The 24,179-nt window shown below is 48.8% G+C and overlaps 2 protein-coding genes across 2 annotated transcripts in view; one reads left to right on the top strand and one right to left on the bottom strand.

Moving 5' to 3' along the window:
* Window positions 1-1,495: 1,495 nt before the first annotated feature.
* On the top strand, window positions 1,496-18,943 carry CCDC90B (coiled-coil domain containing 90B). Its single transcript, XM_075262993.1, has 9 exons — window positions 1,496-1,595; window positions 2,002-2,124; window positions 8,443-8,546; window positions 11,630-11,731; window positions 13,897-13,938; window positions 14,543-14,614; window positions 16,394-16,447; window positions 16,819-16,933; window positions 18,607-18,943. The coding sequence occupies exons 1-9, from the start codon at window positions 1,529-1,531 to the stop codon at window positions 18,660-18,662; spliced, it is 735 nt and encodes a 244-aa protein (XP_075119094.1). The 5' UTR covers window positions 1,496-1,528; the 3' UTR covers window positions 18,663-18,943.
* An 879-nt stretch (window positions 18,944-19,822) lies between these two features.
* Window positions 19,823-24,179, bottom strand: part of ANKRD42 (ankyrin repeat domain 42) — a 31,166-nt gene continuing 26,809 nt past the window's right edge. The window contains exon 12 of the mRNA XM_075262994.1: window positions 19,823-19,936. Within this exon, the coding sequence (XP_075119095.1) occupies window positions 19,835-19,936 (102 nt within the window). The 3' untranslated portion in view covers window positions 19,823-19,834. The remainder of the gene's footprint in view (window positions 19,937-24,179) is intronic.

Below are 24,179 nucleotides of genomic sequence, written 5' to 3' on the forward strand. Positions count from 1 at the left end.
TGGGGGCTCTGTGGTGGTCACTGTGGGGGCTGTGTAGTAGTAATGGGGGCTCTGTGGTGGTCACTGTGGGGGTTGTGTAATAGTAATGGGGGCTCTGTGGTGGTCACTGTGGGGGGCTGTGTAGTAGTAATGGGGGCACTGTGGTGGTCACTGTGGGGGTTGTGTAGTAGTAATGTGGGCTCTGTTGTGGTCACTGTGGGGGGCTGTGTAGTAGTAATGGAGGCTCTGTGGTGGTCAGTAAGTGGGGGCTGTGTAGTAGTAATGGGGGCTCTGTGGTGGTCACTGTGGGGGGCTGTGTAGTAGTAATGGGGGCTCTGTGGTGGTCACTGTGGGGGTTGTGTAATAGTAATGGGGGCTCTGTGGTGGTCAGTAAGTGGGGGCTGTGTAGTAATAATGGGGGCTCTGTGGTGGTCACTGTGGGGGGCTGTGTAATAGTAATGGGGGCTCTGTGGTGGTCACTGTGGGGGGGCTGTGTAGTAGTAATGGGGGCTCTGTGGTGGTCAGTAAGTGGGGGGCTGTGTAGTAATAATGGGGGCTCTGTGGTGGTCACTGTGGGGGGCTGTGTAATAGTAATGGGGGCTCTGTGGTGGTCACTGTGGGGGGCTGTGTAATAGTAATGGGGGCTCTGTGGTGGTCAGTAAGTGGGGGCTGTGTAGTAATAATGGGGGCTCTGTGGTGGTCAGTAAGTGGGGGCTGTGTAGTAGTAATGGGGGCTCTGCGGTGGTCACTGTGGGGGCTGTGTAGTAATAATGGGGGCTCTGTGGTGGTCACTGTGGGGGGGCTGTGTAGTAGTAATGGGGGCTCTGTGGTGGTCACTGTGGGGGGGGCTGTGTAGTAGTAATGGGGGCTCTGTGGTGGTCACTGTGGGGGGGGCTGTGTAGTAATAATGGGGGCTCTGTGGTGGTCACTGTGGGGGGGGGCTGTGTAGTAGTAATGGAGGCTCTGTGGTGGTCACTGTGGGGGGCTGTGTAGTAGTAATGGGGGCACTGTGGTGGTCACTGTGGGGGTTGTGTAGTAGTAATGTGGGCTCTGTTGTGGTCACTGTGGGGGGCTGTGTAGTAGTAATGGAGGCTCTGTGGTGGTCACTGTGGGGGGGGCTGTGTAGTAATAATGGGGGCTCTGTGGTGGTCACTGTGGGGGGGGGGCTGTGTAGTAGTAATGGGGGCTCTGTGGTGGTCACTGTGGGGGGGCTGTGTAGTAATAATGGGGGCTCTGTGGTGATCAGTAAGTGGGGGCTGTGTAGTAATAATGGGGGCTCTGTGGTGGTCAGTAAGTGGGGGCTGTGTAGTAATAATGGGGGCTCTGTGGTGGTCACTGTGGGGTCTCCTCCCAATGTTATGGCTGTGTACCTCACCTATAGCGCCCCCTCCCGGGCACTACTATCACTCCCCGCTCCCTGACTGACTCATATGAAGCAGGAAACTACAACTCCCACAATCCCCGGCTCCGAACCGGAAGTGACGTACAGGAAGCCCATCCAGGGACCACAGTTGAGGGCAGAGATAGGGGGGCTGTCAGTGAGGAGAGGATGACAGGGGCTGTTTACAGGTGGACGGCACGGCTGCTCACAGCAGCACAGAGGAGCACCAGCAGAGGTAAGGACGGCTGAGGTGACTCTAGAGAAGTTTCTCAAGTGACTTTGAAACAACTTTATTAGCACATTGTTGTCTGCACAACCTTTGGTCACCTTATTGCCCAGTGATGTGTGGACAGGACAGTGGTCACCAAGACAAAAAGGAACAGCAAGACTGAGGAAGGAGATTACTTATATACGGTTTTATTAACCAAAACTAATGAGACGCCGACATTGTATGTGATGCCCTTTAAGAACATAGTTGGCTGCCTTAAAGGAGTTTGCCAGGTCACCCTCTCCTGAAATACTCTGCGCTGCTGTGGACTCCTGATCAACCTCACATACTGAAATGCTGCCAGTACCTGTGTCACACCAAATATTGTATACTGTCTGCAGGAAATGTCACCGCCTGATTGTGTCTGTTTCAGGGTTTACATCATCTGCGCCCGTCCCGTCTAGTTATGATGTCCGACAGGTGGAAATCACCCCATCAGAGCAGAGGAAGCTGACGTTCGATACACACGCCCTGGTGCGAGAGCTGGAGAGCAATGGTATGTACACAGTGACTGCAGAATAGTGAGCGCAGCTCTGGAGTATAATACAGGATAAGTAATGTAATGTATGTACACAGTGACTGCACCAGCAGAATAGTGAGCGCAGCTCTGGAGTATAATACAGGATAAGTAATGTAATGTATGTACACAGTGACTGCACCAGCAGAATAGTGAGCGCAGCTCTGGAGTATAATACAGGATAAGTAATGTAATGTGTGTACACAGTGACTGCAGAATAGTGAGCGCAGCTCTGGAGCATAATACAGGATAAGTAATGTAATGTATGTACACAGTGACTGCACCAGCAGAATAGTGAGTGCAGCTCTGGAGTATAATACAGGATAAGTAATGTAATGTATGTACACAGTGACTGCACCAGCAGAATAGTGAGCGCAGCTCTGGAGTATAATACAGGATAAGTAATGTAATGTATGTACACAGTGACTGCACCAGCAGAATAGTGAGTGCAGCTCTGGAGTATAATACAGGATAAGTAATGTAATGTATGTACACAGTGACTGCACCAGCAGAATAGTGAGCGCAGCTCTGGAGTATAATACAGGATAAGTAATGTAATGTATGTACACAGTGACTGCACCAGCAGAATAGTGAGTGCAGCTCTGGAGTATAATACAGGATAAGTAATGTAATGTATGTACACAGTGACTGCACCAGCAGAATAGTGAGTGCAGCTCTGGAGTATAATACAGGATAAGTAATGTAATGTATGTACACAGTGACTGTACCAGCAGAATAGTGAGCGCAGCTCTGGAGTATAATACAGGATAAGTAATGTAATGTATGTACACAGTGACTGTACCAGCAGAATAGTGAGCGCAGCTCTGGGGTATAATACAGGATAAGTAATGTAATGTATGTACACAGTGACTGTACCAGCAGAATAGTGAGCGCAGCTCTGGAGTATAATACAGGATAAGTAATGTAATGTATGTACACAGTGACTGCACCAGCAGAATAGTGAGTGCAGCTCTGGAGTATAATACAGGATAAGTAATGTAATGTATGTACACAGTGACTGCACCAGCAGAATAGTGAGCGCAGCTCTGGTGTATAATACAGGATAAGTAATGTAATGTATGTACACAGTGACTGCACCAGCAGAATAGTGAGCGCAGCTCTGGGGTATAATACAGGATAAGTAATGTAATGTATGTACACAGTGACTGCACCAGCAGAATAGTGAGCGCAGCTCTGGGGTATAATACAGGATAAGTAATGTAATGTATGTACACAGTGACTGCACCAGCAGAATAGTGAGTGCAGCTCTGGAGTATAATACAGGATAAGTAATGTAATGTATGTACACAGTGACTGCAGAATAGTGAGCGCAGCTCTGGAGCATAATACAGGATAAGTAATGTAATGTATGTACACAGTGACTGCACCAGCAGAATAGTGAGTGCAGCTCTGGAGTATAATACAGGATAAGTAATGTAATGTATGTACACAGTGACTGTACCAGCAGAATAGTGAGCGCAGCTCTGGAGTATAATACAGGATAAGTAATGTAATGTATGTACACAGTGACTGTACCAGCAGAATAGTGAGCGCAGCTCTGGGGTATAATACAGGATAAGTAATGTAATGTATGTACACAGTGACTGTACCAGCAGAATAGTGAGCGCAGCTCTGGAGTATAATACAGGATAAGTAATGTAATGTATGTACACAGTGACTGCACCAGCAGAATAGTGAGCGCAGCTCTGGAGTATAATACAGGATAAGTAATGTAATGTATGTACACAGTGACTGCACCAGCAGAATAGTGAGCGCAGCTCTGGTGTATAATACAGGATAAGTAATGTAATGTATGTACACAGTGACTGCACCAGCAGAATAGTGAGCGCAGCTCTGGGGTATAATACAGGATAAGTAATGTAATGTATGTACACAGTGACTGCACCAGCAGAATAGTGAGCGCAGCTCTGGGGTATAATACAGGATAAGTAATGTAATGTATGTACACAGTGACTGCACCAGCAGAATAGTGAGCACAGCTCTGGAGTATAATACAGGATAAGTAAGGTAATGTATGTACACAGTGACTGTACCAGCAGAATAGTGAGTGCAGCTCTGGAGTATAATACAGGATAAGTAAGGTAATGTATGTACACAGTGACTGCACCAGCAGAATAGTGAGTGCAGCTCTGGAGTATAATACAGGATAAGTAAGGTAATGTATGTACACAGTGACTGCACCAGCAGAATAGTGAGCGTAGCTCTGGAGTATAATACAGGATAAGTAATGTAATGTGTGTACACAGTGACTGCACCAGCAGAATAGTGAGCGTAGCTCTGGAGTATAATACAGGATAAGTAATGTATGTACACAGTGACTGTACCAGCAGAATAGTGAGCGCAGCTCTGGAGTATAATACAGGATAAGTAATGTAATGTGTGTACACAGTGACTGTACCAGCAGAATAGTGAGTGCAGCTCTGGAGTATAATACAGGATAAGTAATGTAATGTATGTACACAGTGACTGCACCAGCAGAATAGTGAGCGCAGCTCTGGAGTATAATACAGGATAAGTAATGTAATGTATGTACACAGTGACTGCACCAGCAGAATAGTGAGTGCAGCTCTGGAGTATAATACAGGATAAGTAATGTAATGTATGTACACAGTGACTGCACCAGCAGAATAGTGAGCGCAGCTCTGGAGTATAATACAGGATAAGTAATGTAATGTATGTACACAGTGACTGCACCAGCAGAATAGTGAGCGCAGCTCTGGAGTATAATACAGGATAAGTAATGTAATGTATGTACAGTGACTGTACCAGCAGAATAGTGAGCGCAGCTCTGGGGTATAATACAGGATAAGTAATGTAATGTATGTACACAGTGACTGCACCAGCAGAATAGTGAGCGCAGCTCTGGAGTATAATACAGGATAAGTAATGTAATGTGTGTACACAGTGACTGCACCAGCAGAATAGTGAGTGCAGCTCTGGAGTATAATACAGGATAAGTAATGTAATGTATGTACACAGTGACTGCACCAGCAGAATAGTGAGCGCAGCTCTGGAGTATAATACAGGATAAGTAATGTAATGTGTGTACACAGTGACTGTACCAGCAGAATAGTGAGTGCAGCTCTGGAGTATAATACAGGATAAGTAATGTAATGTATGTACACAGTGACTGCACCAGCAGAATAGTGAGCGCAGCTCTGGAGTATAATACAGGATAAGTAATGTAATGTATGTACACAGTGACTGTACCAGCAGAATAGTGAGCGCAGCTCTGGAGTATAATACAGGATAAGTAATGTAATGTATGTACACAGTGACTGCACCAGCAGAATAGTGAGCGCAGCTCTGGAGTATAATACAGGATAAGTAATGTAATGTATGTACACAGTGACTGCACCAGCAGAATAGTGAGTGCAGCTCTGGAGTATAATACAGGATAAGTAATGTAATGTATGTACACAGTGACTGCACCAGCAGAATAGTGAGCGCAGCTCTGGAGTATAATACAGGATAAGTAATGTAATGTATGTACACAGTGACTGCACCAGCAGAATAGTGAGCGCAGCTCTGGAGTATAATACAGGATAAGTAATGTAATGTATGTACAGTGACTGTACCAGCAGAATAGTGAGCGCAGCTCTGGGGTATAATACAGGATAAGTAATGTAATGTATGTACACAGTGACTGCACCAGCAGAATAGTGAGTGCAACTCTGGAGTATAATACAGGATAAGTAATGTAATGTATGTACACAGTGACTGTACCAGCAGAATAGTGAGTGCAGCTCTGGAGTATAATACAGGATAAGTAAGGTAATGTATGTACACAGTGACTGTACCAGCAGAATAGTGAGTGCAGCTCTGGAGTATAATACAGGATAAGTAATGTAATGTATGTACACCAGTGACTGTACCAGCAGAAAAGTGAGCGAAGCTCTGGAGTATAATACAGGATAAGTAATGTAATGTATGTACATAGTGACTGTACCAGCAGAATAGTGAGTGAAGCTCTGGAGTATAATACAGGATAAGTAATGTAATGTATGTACACAGTGACTGCACCAGCAGAATAGTGAGTGCAGCTCTGGGGTATAATACAGGATAAGTAATGTAATGTATGTACACAGTGACTGCACCAGCAGAATAGTGAGCGCAGCTCTGGAGTATAATACAGGATAAGTAATGTAATGTATGTACACAGTGACTGCACCAGCAGAATAGTGAGCGCAGCTCTGGAGTATAATACAGGATAAGTAATGTAATGTATGTACAGTGACTGTACCAGCAGAATAGTGAGCGCAGCTCTGGAGTATAATACAGGATAAGTAATGTAATGTATGTACACAGTGACTGCACCAGCAGAATAGTGAGCGCAGCTCCTGAGTATAATACAGGATAAGTAATGTAATGTATGTACAGTGACTGCACCAGCAGAATAGTGAGCGCAGCTCTGGAGTATAATACAGGATAAGTAATGTAATGTATGTACAGTGACTGCACCAGCAGAATAGTGAGTGCAGCTCTGGAGTATAATACAGGATAAGTAATGTAATGTATGTACACAGTGACTGCACCAGCAGAATAGTGAGTGCAGCTCTGGAGTATAATACAGGATAAGTAATGTAATGTATGTACACAGTGACTACACCAGCAGAATAGTGAGCGTAGCTCTGGAGTATAATACAGGATAAGTAATGTAATGTATGTACACAGTGACTGTACCAGCAGAATAGTGAGCGCAGCTCTGGAGTATAATACAGGATAAGTAATGTAATGTATGTACACAGTGACTGTACCAGCAGAATAGTGAGTGCAGCTCTGGAGTATAATACAGGATAAGTAATGTAATGTATGTACACAGTGACTGCACCAGCAGAATAGTGAGTGCAGCTCTGGAGTATAATACAGGATAAGTAATGTAATGTATGTACACAGTGACTACACCAGCAGAATAGTGAGCGTAGCTCTGGAGTATAATACAGGATAAGTAATGTAATGTATGTACACAGTGACTGTACCAGCAGAATAGTGAGCGCAGCTCTGGAGTATAATACAGGATAAGTAATGTAATGTATGTACACAGTGACTGTACCAGCAGAATAGTGAGCGCAGCTCTGGAGTATAATATAGGATAAGTAATGTAATGTATGTACACAGTGACTGTACCAGCAGAAAAGTGAGTGAGTTCCTCTTATATTTTAGTATTCTGCCTTCTGTTCCGCTCAGTAAATATGTCGCTGGTCATATCTGGCGCCGCTCAGTGTTGATGTGACCGCACTGGTGATGTCGGGGGTCGGTGACATTTATGATGACGGCTCCTCCTATAATAATGCTATGGTGGGGCTCTGCTCTCCACCCCCCCGGCTCCAGCCTGTGATCTCTTAGCACTGAGTCGCTCTGGTAATCGTATTACTGAACAGATCTGTTACAATCCGTGTTCTTTATTTTTCGGGTCCTTCCTGTATTTAGTCTCGGTATTTGCCGCCTGTGACCGCCATTGATCGGAGCAGATCAGAGCGCAGATTCGGTTGCTGCAGTGACAGCTTTATCGATCTGTCATTGTATCTTCCCAGATGTAGGGACAAGGTCACCACAAGGACGCGCTGATACCGCCATCCCGAACCTGACAGCGTATATTGTTACCGTAATGCCATGTTCTGTGTTACTTATCTGTAAGGAGTCGGAGGGGGTACAGGAGAAGGGTTATCTGTCACTACCACAGCAACAAAATGTCAGTGAATAGAGAACGATAAAACGGACAATGTGCGAAATCCAATAGATGGCGCCAGACTGTGTCCTTGAGACCACTAAGGGTAAGTTCACACACAGGTTTTTGAGATTTTCTGCTGCTTGCAAGCAGCCCCCACTGAAGTCAATGGGAGCCGTTGTGGCAGGCGGATTTTGAGGCGGATTCCACGTCAAAAAACTCAGTGTGAACATACCCTAAGGGCGTTTTGCTATACAGGTAATATGAGCGGCGCTGCAGTTCACTAGAGCCACCACTAGGCAGTGGATGGGGCTGCTGAGCCGCTCTTATTACATTTATAGGATCGGTGCTACACGTGCTCCTGTCCACTAGCAGCTACCGACACCTGGAGGCTGCTGTAACAGCTGATCTGTGCAGGGTCCGGGTGTCAGACCCCACCGATCACTACATGGCAATCCTGAGGGGGGCAGTTCTGTGACCCGTCCTGAAGTCACCCCTTTAAGCATCTTTGCTAAGAGACACCTGCAGATGTTAAAAGGTTCTAACACCCCAAATAAAAAAGTGGATGAATTACTTGTTCACATTGTATATCGCTTTATGTATTTCAGGATTTAATAAAGAACAGTCTGAGGCGGTAGTAACAATGCTGGCATCACTGACTAACGCAAGCCTGGACTCTGTATACAAGGATATGGTGACCCGAGCCCAACAGGTAAAGGCAACCATCCCTAAGCATTATACAGCTAGATTCTTGTACATAGGAATCTTTAACCCCTTCCCGCCAATGGCATTTTTTGATTTTCGTTTTTCGTTTTTGACTCCCCTCCTTCTAAACCCCATAACTTTTTTATTTCTCCGCTCCCAGAGCCATATGAGGTCTTAATTTTTCCTGGGACAAATTTTTCTTCATGATGCCACCATTATTTATTCTATATATTGTACTGGGAAGCTGGAAAAAAAAATTCAGAATGGGGTGGATTTGAAGAAAAAATGCATTTCTGCGACTTTCTTACGGGCTTTGGTTTTACGGCGTTCACTGTGCAGCCAAAATGACATGTCCCCTGTATTCTGTGTTTCGGTACGGTTCCAGGGATACCAAATTTCTATGGTTTTATTTACATTTTGACCCCTAAAAAAAAATTCCAAAACTGTGTTAAAAAAATTTTTTTTCTAAAAGTCGCCATATTCCGACGGCCGTAACTTTTTTATACGTGCGTGTACAGGGATGTATAGGGCGTCTTTTTTTGCGGGGTCGGGTGTACTTTTTAGTTCTACCATTTTCAGGAAATGTTATTGCTTTGATCACTTTTTATTCAAATTTTTATCAGAATCAAAACAGTGAAAAAACGGCGGTTTGGCACTTTTGACTATTTTTCCTGCTACGGCGTTTACCGAACAGGAAAAATATTTTTATAGATTTGTAGAGCGGGCGATTTCGGACGCGGGGATACCTAACATGTAGGTGTTTCACAGTGTTTAACTACTTTTATATTTGTTCTAGGGAAAGGGGGGTGATTTGAACTTTTAATACTTTTTATATTTTTTTATATTTTTTTTTTACTTTTTTTTAATTTTATTTTTGCATTTATTAGACCTCCTAGGGGTGTTGAACCCCAGGGGGTCTGATCACTAATGCAATGCATTACAATGCTAATGCATTGCAATACATTGCAAAAAAGCGTACTTTCTTTTGCAGGCTGTATACACCAGACTGGCTGGGAGCCCTTAACAAGGCTCCCGGCTGTCATGGCAATGGGGGGTCGGCCCTGGAGCATGCTCCAGGAGCCGGCGATCCCGGGCAAAATGGCGGCGCCCATGCGCCGCCAGGTAAATGGCGTGTCCGGCGCCTTTGACCGCGGCGCCGGAGGGGTTAATGCCTCCGATCGGTCCGGGGACCGATTGGAGGCATTAGAGCCGGCTGTCTACTGCTTAAAGCAGTACTATTACGGCGCATGTCGGTAAGGGGTTAAATCTTTAGGAAGGTGCCGTATTTTCTAAGGCTCAGAATAAACACTGGTGTCTTCTCCGGTCTCTCCGACTGCCGCTGTTGTCCCGTATTCGGCTGTATCGGATGACGCTGTGTATAAACAGACGGAACGTCACATCAGATTTATGTGACAAATTTCCTTTTTTTTTTGTTTGTCAGCGTTGAATGATTAATCTTCGCACATCTTGATATTTTATGATCACGGTATAATGGAATCTGTCATTTTATTTGTGCGCCCGTCAGACATCCATCAGGAGAATCCTGAGACCACACAGCGCTGAATACGTTATGGGTCCAGAATAGAACAGGCCACCGTTAAAGGGGAAGTGTCTGAGACTTGTAGTGTCCATGTCAGTCACAAGTCCATAAGCGGTTTGACTTGCGCCCCCACTTTATATGATGGGGCATAACTTGAAGAAAAGTTCCTGAACAATTTTTGCAGTGCTACGAGTACCTTGTGCTGCTGATAGAGGCCACTAGAGGGCATCACTGCTCTGATGGGGGTTCTTGGTTTACAAAGTGTATATCTAGTTCTGAGTGTGACATTGCCCTGAGTATCGCTCTACTGACACCTTCTGCACATAGTGCCCCTTGGTGCCATCTCTTCCCCTGATAAGTGATGTAGACGCACCCCGCCATACACAGTTGGATTTTTCTCTCTAGCTCCCGCCGTTCCTGAGCAATCAGTGCAGTTAGGCTCAGAATCACATTTGCTAGTTAAACTGTGTACTGTCAGGTGGGCGGATCTCAGTCTCCAGCACAGGCCCACCAGAGAATGGGTTAAGTTGTATCGCTGACCCTGACAGTCTAATGCTTCAAGTCTCAGTCCAGACCTGCATCCTCAGCACTGACACCCTGCACGCTGATATTGTGTCAGGTATCGATCGTCAGCGTTTAGCAGACAACAGGACTGATGTCCATGAAGGAGTTCGGTGTCTGTGCTCTGTACGTGACTCTAGACTGCCTCGAAGGATTCATGAGATGTTACAGGAGCAGCAGAGCTGAGTTTCTCTGAGATAGGGCACTGGTTGCGATAGCAGGAGCTGGCAGCATGGAAGATGAACCTGGGAATATAAATATAAAGAGGGCCCAAAGTCCAGTTAGGAAACCACCCTTGTAAATTTTAAAGGGACCTCTCCAATGTTCCCTTTAAGCTTGTGTAGCCAGTGAGCGGGGCAGTATGAAATTGAGGTACAGGACTCCCAGCACTAGAGGGAAACTGGAATCTCCGCAGACTCAAGCAGAGGCTCCGGCCTACCCCCCGCGGGACCAGCCGCTCCATACCGGCGCCAGACATAGAGCGGACCTGGAGCCTCCACGCAGCACAGCGGAGACCCTGGCTTCTCCTAACAGTGGAGACAGTAATGTCAGAATCCATTTGAACTTTAGCGTAAAGAAGGGGTTAATGGCGGTATCCCTAAGGGGCTGAGTTAATTCCAGTTAGATCTCTGGTGGTGTTCGATGAAAGGGTTAATGGTATATATCGGGAGCCCTGTATCCACTCACTTGTCCTGATTGTACCAGGAGGCTGATGGTTTGGCCTACTGTTGCCAACTTGCACTGATCAGACTTGAGTGCAGGGAGGCGATAGAGAGTACTGTGCAGCTCTAACAGTAACTACAGCCACATAGTTCTCTTTATGATCGGGCAGAGCAGACAGTCCCTGAGAGGGGGGGTTAAGTTCTAACCAGTCATATAGCTATGTTATTACACATACAATCAACATCATGCTGCAGGGTGGGCGGGGCTATGGATGTGGTTGCAGCATTGTGTCTGCTCACGCTCAACTTTGTGCTTGTTCCCTATAGGAAATTACACTCCAGCAGATTATGGCGCACCTGGACTCCATTCGGAAAGACATGGTGATTCTGGAGAAGAGTGAATTCGCAACCCTAAGGGCGGAGAATGATGTATGTAACATGTGCGCCCCCTATATGCCATATGCAACCCCCTCCACATGGCAGCAAACCCACGCCAACACGGGGAGAACACATACAATCCATGCAGATGCTATCTTTGGTCACTTTTGACACCAGGACCCCGACCAGCACTGCCAAACAGCACCACTAACCACTACCCCACCCTGTCCTATACTGTTTACTAATGGCCGCCATTCACAGTCAGTTCTCGATCACCGTTCCGGCCACGGTCACCGTCACGTCTCTGCCTGAACGTCCGGATGTAATGTTATGGAAATCTGATGCAAATCGAGGCATTCGTGGTGACCCCGTGACATATAGAGAGTGATATTTTACCTTTACAAAAAGACACGTCTCGGTGTCTGACATTTCACTAAAGTCCAAAATTATGGGGGGCACATACTTCTGTGACATTGTCTTCCCTGGGGATGGTAATGAGGTTTTGTTCTTCTCTTTGATAATGCCACCAGTTGAATACAAAGTAGCGCAAAATCCTCAAAAGTCAAAGGCATTTTTGTGCAGAGTTCTGTCTAGGACTGAAAGTCATCAGGATGGGCCCCTTTAAGTAAGGGTCTAGGAAGTCATTGTGGCCCTGTAGGGGGGTATGACAAATACAGGCTCTTCTGATAGGGTCATGTCCGACCATTGGGATCTCCAGCGATCCTGAGAATGACGAATATGCAAGGACTGGTAAAGAAACCTAGATCACCAGGGATCTAATAACTCTCTTCTATTACTCAGACCAGCAGGGATCTAAAACCCCCCCCCCTTATCACTGTTGACCACCAGAGAAGTAATAACCTGTTTATCACTCTAGACCACCAGGGATCTGGTAAATCCCTTTATCACTCTAGACCACCAGGGATCTAATAATTCCCTTTATCACTCTAGACCACCAGGGATCTGATAATTCCCTTTATCACTCTAGACCACCAGGGATCTGGTAAATCCCTTTATCACTCTAGACCACCAGGGATCTGATAATTCCCTTTATCACTCTAGACCACCAGAGATCTGATAATTCCCTGTTATCACTCTAGACCACCAGGGAGCTGATAAATCCCTTTATCACTGTACACCACCAGGGATCTAATAATTCCCTTTATCACTCTAGACCACCAGGGATCTGGTAAATCCCTTTATCACTCTAGACCACCAGGGATCTGATAATTCCCTTTATCACTCTAGACCACCAGGGATCTGATAATTCCCTTTATCACTCTAGACCACCAGGGATCTGATAATTCCCTTTATCACTCTAGACCACCAGGGATCTGATAATTCCCTTTATCACGCTAGACCACCAGGGATCTGATAATTCCCTTTATCACTCTAGACCACCAGGGATCTGATAATTCCCTTTATCACTCTAGACCACCAGGGATCTGATTATTCCCTTTATCACTCTAGACCACCAGGGATCTGATAAATCCCTTTATCACTGTAGACCACCAGGGATCTGATAATTCCCTTTATCACGCTAGACCACCAGGGATCTGATAATTCCCTTTATCACTCTAGACCACCAGGGAGCTGATAAATCCCTTTATCACTGTACACCACCAGGGATCTAATAATTCCCTTTATCACTCTAGACCACCAGGGATCTGATAATTCCCTTTATCACTCTAGACCACCAGGGATCTGATTATTCCCTTTATCACTCTAGACCACCAGGGATCTGATAAATCCCTTTATCACTGTAGACCACCAGGGATCTGATAATTCCCTTTATCACGCTAGACCACCAGGGATCTAATAATTCCCTTTATCACTCTAGACCACCAGGGATCTGGTAAATCCCTTTATCACTCTAGACCACCAGGGAGCTGATAATTCCCTTTATCACTCTAGACCACCAGGGATCTGATAATTCCCTTTATCACTCTAGACCACCAGGGATCTGATAATTCCCTTTATCACTCTAGACCACCAGGGATCTGATTATTCCCTTTATCACTCTAGACCACCAGGGATCTGATAATTCTCTTTATCACTCTAGACCACCAGGGATCTGATAACCCCATTTTATCACTCTAGACCTCTAGAAGTGTTAAGTCTATGGATTTTGCGTTCATCATTGTTGATGTACAGGGGGCACATACTTTGTCAGCAATGGAGGATGACTCAGTATCTTTTTCTTTTATAAATCCTAGAGAATGAAGATTGAAATTGGCCACGTCAAGCAGCACCTGCAGGTAAGTGACGACACAGGCGCCCCCTATGGGAAGTCCTACAGACATGTTGTATTCTGATACTTAGGCCAGGGATAGCAATTCTCTCCAGTCACCTCCGAGCTGCATTAAAAATGCGCTGGTTTCTTATAAGTGGAAAGACCAGGCAGGACTCGCAGCAGCCCCCTAAAATAATTATAAATTGGTCTCCATGGCTTGAATATTTTTGCAAAAAGAAAAGAGTAAAGTTGTAAAAGCTCATGGTGAACAAAAATAAGTAACCCCGCACCCCCCCCCCCCTCCCACCGCCAGTCTGCGGACGTGAATCCCTGCCCGGGCACCTCTGCTGCATAGGGTGGGAGGATTTTGGCTGGGATAACGTGGCAATTTTACCACGACTCCTGTCCTATGACCAGAGATCACTGCGTCACCCTGCAACTATGACTCTATGACTGTGTCATGAAATGAAAAGAAAAAACAATACTGCAAAGGAACTTAAATGATCTATAGGTGGCCACCATGGTGCACCACTAGCAGGGGTCCTTTAAGCGGGTGATGATATAACGTGTATTATGTAGTAGACAGTGGACAGGCTCGCTGTGTTCTAAATCTTCTTTCATTTGTTAAGAATGAAACTAATCAGATCCGCGCCGACACCAAGCTGGACATCAACCTGGAGAGGAGTCGCCTGACTGATATGGTGAGAGAAGAACTCTGCTGCCACCTGCTGGCCAGTGCATGGAAGTGTCAGACTGCTGGAAGAATCCAGTGTAATAACAGGGCTGCAAATCCTGCTAGAGAGCAGGTGGTTGGAATGTAGGGGTACAGGGCAATGGCAGGCTGACACTTGGGGTACAGGGCAATAACAGGCTGACACTTGGGGTACAGGGCAATAACAGGCTGACACTTGGGGTACAGGGCAATAACAGGCTGATACTTGGGGTACAGGGCAATGGCAGGCTGACACTTGGGGTACAGGGCAATGGCAGGCTGACACTTGGGGTACAGGGCAATAACAGGCTGACACTTGGGGTACAGGGCAATAACAGGCTGACACTTGGGGTACAGGGCAATAACAGGCTGACACTTGGGGTACAGGGCAATAACAGGCTGATACTTGGGGTACAGGATAATGACAGGCTGACACTTGGGGTACAGGGCAATGGCAGGCTGACACTTGGGGTACAGGGCAATAACAGGCTGATACTTGGGGTACAGGGCAATAACAGGCTGATACTTGGGGTACAGGATAATGACAGGCTGATACTTGGGGTACAGGATAATGACAGGCTGACACTTGGGGTACAGGGCAATAACAGGCTGATACTTGGGGTACAGGATAATGACAGGCTGATACTTGGGGTACAGGATAATGACAGGCTGATACTTGGGGTACAGGATAATGACAGGCTGATACTTGGGGTACAGGATAATGACAGGCTGACACTTGGGGAACAGGATAATGACAGGCTGATACTTGGGGTACAGGGCAATAACAGGCTGATACTTGGGGTACAGGATAATGACAGGCTGACACTTGGGGTACAGGGCAATAACAGGCTGATACTTGGGGTACAGGATAATGACAGGCTGATACTCGGGGTACAGGATAATGGCAGGCTGATACTTGGGGTACAGGATAATGACAGGCTGATACTTGGGGTACAGGATAATGACAGGCTGATACTTGGGGTACAGGATAATGGCAGGCTGATACTTGGGGTACAGGATAATGACAGGCTGATACTTGGGGTACAGGATAATGACAGGCTGACACTTGGGGAACAGGATAATGACAGGCTGATACTTGGGGTACAGGGCAATAACAGGCTGATACTTGGGGTACAGGATAATGACAGGCTGATACTCGGGGTACAGGATAATGGCAGGCTGATACTTGGGGTACAGGATAATGACAGGCTGACACTTGGGGTACAGGATAATGACAGGCTGATGCTTGGGATAAGGATAATGACAGGCTGATACTTGGGGTACAGGATAATGACAGGCTGATACTTGGGGTACAGGATAATGACAGGCTGACACTTGGGGTACAGGATAATGACAGGCTGATACTCGGGGTACAGGATAATGACAGGCTGACACTTGGGGTACAGGATAATGACACGCTGACACTCGGGGTACAGGATAATGACAGGCTGATACTCGGGGTACAGGATAATGACAGGCTGATACTCGGGGTACAGGATAATGACAGGCTGATACTCGGGGTACAGGATAATGGCAGGCTGATACTTGGGGTACAGGATAATGACAGGCTGACACTTGGGGTACAGGATAATGACAGGCTGATACTTGGGGTACAGGATAGTGACAGGCTGATACTTGGGGTACAGGATAATGACAGGCTGATACTTGGGGTACAGGACAATGACTCGCTTGCCCCCCAGATCTTCTTGGTAGCCCCCTCACCCTGACCTGCAGATCAGACGTCTCTTACATTAACCCTTTCCTTCAGTTCACAGAGCAGGAGAAGAAGCTGATGGAGGCGAGCACTGAATTCCATAAAAAGGTGAATTACATGGCTGCCCCGCTCCTCGCTCATTGTCTTCCGTTATCCGGGGTCACCCCATTTTCACAGTTTGCACCCCTCCCCCTCATACGCAGAGGAGGAATGCTGGGATGTTTAGTTCAACAGTAACTTCTCCGCACTGGCGCCATCCTATTGGATGAAGGTTTTGGGGTGCTTCATGCTCTGTGGGGTGTAGTTGTGCTGCAGCGCCCCCTCCTTTCCCCAATGTTCATTACTCTCCTCCCAGAAACCCCCTTTACAATCCCCCTACAACCTTCTCCTACTGCGAGGACCTGCTGAGACTTGTAGTTCACCACCACATTTAATCCTATTGTACTAATTCTCACACTCTCCTCCTGCCTGCACTATAGAATGTAACCACAGATGGCGCCATTGCAGAAATCAATAAGAAGATCGATATTGACATCGCCTCTCTGAAGACTCTGATGGAGTCCCATAAACTGGACACTATACGATTTTTGGCCGGTGAGTCCCCTACACCCCTAGGACTTTATATTACCTGTCCAATGATTGGACGGCCGGAGCTCGCCAACTGCGGGGGGCGGTCTGGAGAAATAAAGGTGTTACTTTTCAGTAGTAAATTTGGGGAGGGTCAGCTAAAAAACAATGAAAAGTCAAGGTCAGTGTTTGGAGCTTCCAGCTCCTGTGTCCCTATGACAACACTTCCTGCACTGTGTTCTGGAGGTCCAGCTTTATAATAAAGTAATGTCTACAAGTATACACATATTATTGGCTACAGTTCAGATGTAGAGAGTAATGGAGATATCTATGGAGATCTGGATGTGGTTTGAGTTCTGGATAGAGATCTGGATTTGGTTGAAGATCTAGAAGTGGTTGGACTTCTGGATATATGTCTGGATGTGGATGGAGATATTTATAGAGAAATGGAGATGGATAGATAGATCTGGATGGAGATGGAGTTCTGGATATAGATCTGGATGGAGAGGTGGATGAGATTGGAGATCTAGAGGTGGATATTTATGTTATCGATCCGGATGAGTTGGAGATATCGATAGAGAAGTGGTTGAAGATCTGGATGGAGATGTGGATGGACATCTCGCTATTGATGTGGGTTTGGTTGGAGGTCTGGATGGAGACGTGGATGTGGTTGGAGGTCTGGATGGAGGCGTGGATGTGGTTGGAGGTCTGGATGGAGGCGTGGATGTGGTTGGAGGTCTGGATGGAGGCGTGGATGTGGTTGGAGGTCTGGATGGAGGCGTGGATGTGGTTGGAGGTCTGGATGGCGACATGGATGTGGTTGGAGGTCTGGATGGAGACATGGATGTGGTTGGAGATTTGGATGGAGATTTGGATGAGATATGGATGAGATATGGATGTGGTTAGACATCTGGATGGAGACTTGGTTGTGATTGGAGATGTGGATAGAGATGGAGATATAGATCTGGATGTAGTTGGAGTTCTGAATATAGATCTGGATAGAGATGTGGATGAGATTGGAGATCTGGAGGTGGATATTTATGTTGTGTTCAATCTGGATGAGTTGGAGATATTGATAGAGAAGTGGTTGAAGAGCTGGATGAAGATGTGGATGGACATCTGGATATAGATGTGGTTGGACATCGGGATATTGATGTGGATGTGGTTGGACATCTGGATGGAGATCTGGATGTAGTTGGACATCTGGATATTGATTTGGATGTGGTTGGAGTTCTGGATGGAGGTGTGGTTGGAGATCTAGATATGATTGGACATCTGGATATTGATTTGGATGTGGAAAGGGATGGAGATACTTACGTAGATCTGGATGTCTATGTGGATGGACATCCGGATATAGATGTGGTTGGACATCGGGATATTGATGTGGATGTGTTCGGACATCTGGATGGAGATGCGGATGTGATTGGAGATCTGGATGTGGTTGCTGATCTGGATGTGGTTGGACATCTGGATATTGATTTGGATGTGGAAAGGGATGGAGATCCTTACGTAGATCTGGATGTCGATATGGATGTAGCTGTACTTGTTGCTCTGGATATTGATGTGGATGGAGATGTGGATAGATATACTTATGTCGATGTGGATGTAGCTGTGCTTGTTGATCTGGATAGATTTCCACTAACGTTTCTTTGTGTTGCGTTTCTCACATTTTTCCTGACTTTTCGCCTCTCACTTTACAGCTTCTGTCTTCACTTGCTTGGCGATCGCTCTGGGATTTTACCGACTCTGGAAGTAGTACGGAGCGTGTCTGGAGGTTCCAGCTGCACATGTGGCGGCGCTCCCTTTGCTGCAGTTACGCACAGTCCCTACATTACCTCTGGGCGGGCAGGACGGCGCCCCCTGTGTCTCGGTTCAGGGCTATTTATGCTTTTTAGTATTCTCCACACACTGTTTCATTCTGGTTGGCGGCTCGTCTTATTCCGGAGCCGTCTGAATGTTTCGTCTCCGCACCAAAGTGCCTTTTCTATGTGTTGTAAGTATAACGTTGCGGTTTATTATATTATATTAAACATATTGGACGCTGCTGCTTCGGTCTCTGCGTCTTCTCACTCCAAGGAGGGCCAAGGCTACTTGTCCGGGGCAACTGATCACCACCAAGGTGTGTAGTCACTATGTCAGACCACTGGGACCTCCACAGAGGATGAATTGGGTGCAGCTGTGGTTGCCCCTCCACATTAGTGCCCCCCCTAAGCCACCTGGTCATGGTGGGGACTGCAGTCAGACCCATTTACTTCCATAGGGTTCACTTGAGTTCTTTGAATTATCCAGGATTAGAAAAACATGTCCAAAAAATAGCGCCACGCCTGTGTACAGTTTGTAGGTGGTATTGCAGCTCCATTAAAGTGAATGGGGCTAAACTGCAATACCACACGCAACCTCTAGACAGATGTGGCGCTGTTTGTGTAAAAAGGTGGACAGGAGACACAACAATACAAGTCTATTTGTGTTTGTGATGTCTTGAAGTGGAGTCATTTTTTAATGGACGTCCCGTATATAGTGTCTGAACATCTGCCCATCCCTGTGGGGCAGCAAGCGAGACTTCTGGGCTTTAGTTGCCCCTAAAGGTGACCCCAGAAGTGTCTCAGGGATCTGTACAGTGACCACATGGGAAAAACTCACATGCTTTTCAGATTGTAGGCCATAAGCTGCAATACCACACACTGCCTGTGGACAAGGGGGGCGCTGTTTTTGGAAGAAAAATAATTCATGCAGAAAAATTGAATATACATCCTCTTTAATGCCACATAACGTCTCCAATGATAACGTCTTATAACCCTTCGAAGCCTGAGGCTGCACTACTGACAGATTCTCACGAATTTTTGCGGAAAAAAAAAATCAAATCCCCAATTGTAATTGATCCCATATACAAGGCGACCTGACACGATCTAACTCCCAGCATGCTTTGCGTTACTTCTCCTTTCCTCGCCTCACAAAGACGCCTCCAGGGTTTGGCTGCTGAACCGGTTTCTTCTTTGCGCCTTTCTTCTCCTTATACGTCTCAGGAAACTTCTGAAGAATAAATTACAGAGAAAAAGTCATAAAAAAAACACAACAATAAGGAAATATTCTGGTGTACTCGAATAAAAAAAAAAAAAAAGTAAAAACTTTCAAAAACAGCGCCACTCCTGTCCACAGGTTGTATGTGGTACTGCAGCTCAGCTGAACAGAAGTGGAGCATGTCTTATCTTTCTTATTATAATGTGTTGGGGCTTTTATAGCTGCTACATTGCACCCATAGAGGCGGAGTCTAGAAGTTTTGAGGTCCTGCTGCAAAGTGGTAGCTGGGCCCCAAATATAATAGCCACTGACTATACATCATGAGATAGAAGGGAGTGACGTGACTGCATGCTCGTCTATAGAGTTTGTCTATAGTCTGCTACCATGGAGAGGGGTGTAGATACAAAACTCTAGGAATCAGCTCCACCAGGGGGCGCCATGCTGATATTTTCCTATACGTCCCCTCTGCTTTCTGTACATGTCTAATCCTTTGTGTAATGCAGATATAATCCGCGGTGGTGGAATAATCTCTCCATGTTCTTACAAGTAGTGCGGTATTATAATTATACCTAATGATTCTTCCTGCAGATCTGATGTCATCGTCTAGTCTGAGCCAGAACACCCAGAGCTCCTGACTACACCCAGAGCTCCTGACTACCCCCTCCCTCCTGACTACACCCCTCCCTCCTGACTACACCCCTCCCTCCTGACTACACCCAGAGCTCCTGACTACACCCCTCCCTCCTGACTACACCCAGAGCTCCTGACTACCCCCTCCCTCCTGACTACACCCAGAGCTCCTGACTACCCCCTCCCTCCTGACTACACCCAGAGCTCCTGACTACCCCCTCCCTCCTGACTACACCCAGAGCTCCTGACTACCCCCTCCCTCCTGACTACACCCAGAGCTCCTGACTACCCCCTCCCTCCTGACTACACCCAGAGCTCCTGACTACCCCCTCCCTCCTGACTACACCCACCCCTCCCTCCTGACTACACCCAGAGCTCCTGACTACACCCAGAGCTCCTGACTACCCCCTCCCTCCTGACTACACCCAGAGCTCCCGACTACCCCCTCCCTCCTGACTACACCCAGAGCTCCCGGCTACACCCAGAGCTCCCGACTACCCCCTCCCTCCTGACTACACCCAGAGCTCCTGACTACCCCCTCCCTCCTGACTACACCCAGAGCTCCTGACTACCCCCAGAGCTCCTGACTACCCCCTCCCTCCTGACTACCCCCTCCCTCCTGACTACCCCCTCCCTCCTGACTACACCCAGAGCTCCCAACTACCCCCTCCCTCCTGACTACACCCAGAGCTCCCGGCTACACCCAGAGCTCCCGACTACCCCCTCCCTCCTGACTACACCCAGAGCTCCCGGCTACACCCAGAGCTCCCGACTACCCCCTCCCTCCTGACTACACCCAGAGCTCCCGACTACCCCCTCCCTCCTGACTACACCCAGAGCTCCCGACTACCCCCTCCCTCCTGACTACACCCAGAGCTCCCGACTACCCCCTCCCTCCTGACTACACCCAGAGCTCCCGACTACCCCCTCCCTCCTGACTACACCCAGAGCTCCCGACTACCCCCTCCCTCCTGACTACACCCACCCCTCCCTCCTGACTACACCCAGAGCTCCTGACTACACCCAGAGCTCCCGACTACCCCCTCCCTCCTGACTACACCCAGAGCTCCCGACTACCCCCTCCCTCCTGACTACACCCAGAGCTCCCGACTACCCCCTCCCTCCTGACTACACCCAGAGCTCCCGACTACCCCCTCCCTCCTGACTACACCCAGAGCTCCCGACTACCCCCTCCCTCCTGACTACACCCAGAGCTCCCGACTACCCCCTCCCTCCTGACTACACCCAGAGCTCCCGACTACCCCCTCCCTCCTGACTACACCCAGAGCTCCCGACTACCCCCTCCCTCCTGACTACACCCAGAGCTACCGACTACCCCCTCCCTCCTGACTACACCCAGAGCTCCCGACTACCCCCTCCCTCCTGACTACACCCAGAGCTCCCGACTACCCCCTCCCTCCTGACTACACCCAGAGCTCCCGACTACCCCCTCCCTCCTGACTACACCCAGAGCTCCCGACTACCCCCTCCCTCCTGACTACACCCACCCCTCCCTCCTGACTACCCCCTCCCTCCTGACTACCCTCTCCCTCCTGACTACACCCACCCCTCCCTCCTGACTACACCCAGAGCTCCTGACTACCCCCTCCCTCCTGACTACACCCACCCCTCCCTCCTGACTACACCCAGAGCTCCTGACTACACCCAGAGCTCCCGACTACCCCCTCCCTCCTGACTACACCCAGAGCTCCCGACTACCCCCTCCCTCCTGACTACACCCAGAGCTCCCGACTACCCCCTCCCTCCTGACTACACCCAGAGCTCCCGACTACCCCCTCCCTCCTGACTACACCCAGAGCTCCCGACTACCCCCTCCCTCCTGACTACACCCAGAGCTCCCGACTACCCCCTCCCTCCTGACTACACCCAGAGCTCCCGACTACCCCCTCCCTCCTGACTACACCCACCCCTCCCTCCTGACTACACCCAGAGCTCCTGACTACACCCAGAGCTCCTGACTACCCCCTCCCTCCTGACTACACCCAGAGCTCCTGACTACCCCCTCCCTCCTGACTACACCCAGAGCTCCTGACTACACCCAGAGCTCCCGACTACCCCCTCCCTCCTGACTACACCCAGAGCTCCCGACTACCCCCTCCCTCCTGACTACACCCAGAGCTCCCGACTACCCCCTCCCTCCTGACTACACCCAGAGCTCCTGACTACCCCCTCCCTCCTGACTACACCCACCCCTCCCTCCTGACTACCCCCTCCCTCCTGACTACCCCCTCCCTCCTGACTACACCCACCCCTCCCTCCTGACTACACCCAGAGCTCCTGACTACCCCCTCCCTCCTGACTACACCCACCCCTCCCTCCTGACTACACCCAGAGCTCCTGACTACACCCAGAGCTCCTGACTACCCCTCCCTCCTGACTACACCCAGAGCTCCCGACTACCCCCTCCCTCCTGACTACACCCAGAGCTCCCGACTACCCCCTCCCTCCTGACTACACCCAGAGCTCCCGACTACCCCCTCCCTCCTGACTACACCCAGAGCTCCCGACTACGCCCTCCCTCCTGACTACACCCAGAGCTCCCGACTACCCCCTCCCTCCTGACTACACCCAGAGCTCCCGACTACCCCCTCCCTCCTGACTACACCCAGAGCTCCCGACTACCCCCTCCCTCCTGACTACACCCACCCCTCCCTCCTGACTACCCCCTCCCTCCTGACTACACCCACCCCTCCCTCCTGACTACACCCTGAGCTCCTGACTACCCCCTCCCTCCTGACTACACCCACCCCTCCCTCCTGACTACACCCAGAGCTCCTGACTACACCCAGAGCTCCCGACTACCCCCTCCCTCCTGACTACACCCAGAGCTCCCGACTACCCCCTCCCTCCTGACTACACCCAGAGCTCCCGACTACCCCCTCCCTCCTGACTACACCCAGAGCTCCCGACTACCCCCTCCCTCCTGACTACACCCAGAGCTCCCGACTACCCCCTCCCTCCTGACTACACCCAGAGCTCCCGACTACCCCCTCCCTCCTGACTACACCCAGAGCTCCCGACTACCCCCTCCCTCCTGACTACACCCAGAGCTCCCGACTACCCCCTCCCTCCTGACTACACCCAGAGCTCCCGACTACCCCCTCCCTCCTGACTACACCCAGAGCTCCCGACTACCCCCTCCCTCCTGACTACACCCAGAGCTCCCGACTACCCCCTCCCTCCTGACTACACCCAGAGCTCCCGACTACCCCCTCCCTCCTGACTACACCCAGAGCTCCCGACTACCCCCTCCCTCCTGACTACACCCAGAGCTCCCGACTACCCCCTCCCTCCTGACTACACCCAGAGCTCCCGACTACCCCCTCCCTCCTGACTACACCCAGAGCTCCCGACTACCCCCTCCCTCCTGACTACACCCAGAGCTCCCGACTACCCCCTCCCTCCTGACTACACCCAGAGCTCCCGACTACCCCCTCCCTCCTGACTACACCCAGAGCTCCCGACTACCCCCTCCCTCCTGACTACACCCAGAGCTCCCGACTACCCCCTCCCTCCTGATTACACCCAGAGCTCCCGACTACCCCCTCCCTCCTGACTACACCCAGAGCTCCCGACTACCCCCTCCCTCCTGACTACACCCACC

This window comes from Leptodactylus fuscus, chromosome 2, assembly GCF_031893055.1.
Source record: "Leptodactylus fuscus isolate aLepFus1 chromosome 2, aLepFus1.hap2, whole genome shotgun sequence".
Lineage (NCBI taxonomy): Eukaryota > Metazoa > Chordata > Amphibia > Anura > Leptodactylidae > Leptodactylus > Leptodactylus fuscus.

Bases quoted from the DNA above. Each gene is read 5' to 3' on its own strand.
- CCDC90B (XM_075262993.1), top strand. From the start codon at position 1,529: ATGACAGGGGCTGTTTACAGGTGGACGGCACGGCTGCTCACAGCAGCA. The intron at 11,732-13,896 runs GTATGTAACATG...TATAAATCCTAG, and splicing joins CCCTAAGGGCGGAGAATGAT to AGAATGAAGATTGAAATTGG. The intron at 13,939-14,542 runs GTAAGTGACGAC...TCATTTGTTAAG, and splicing joins ACGTCAAGCAGCACCTGCAG to AATGAAACTAATCAGATCCG.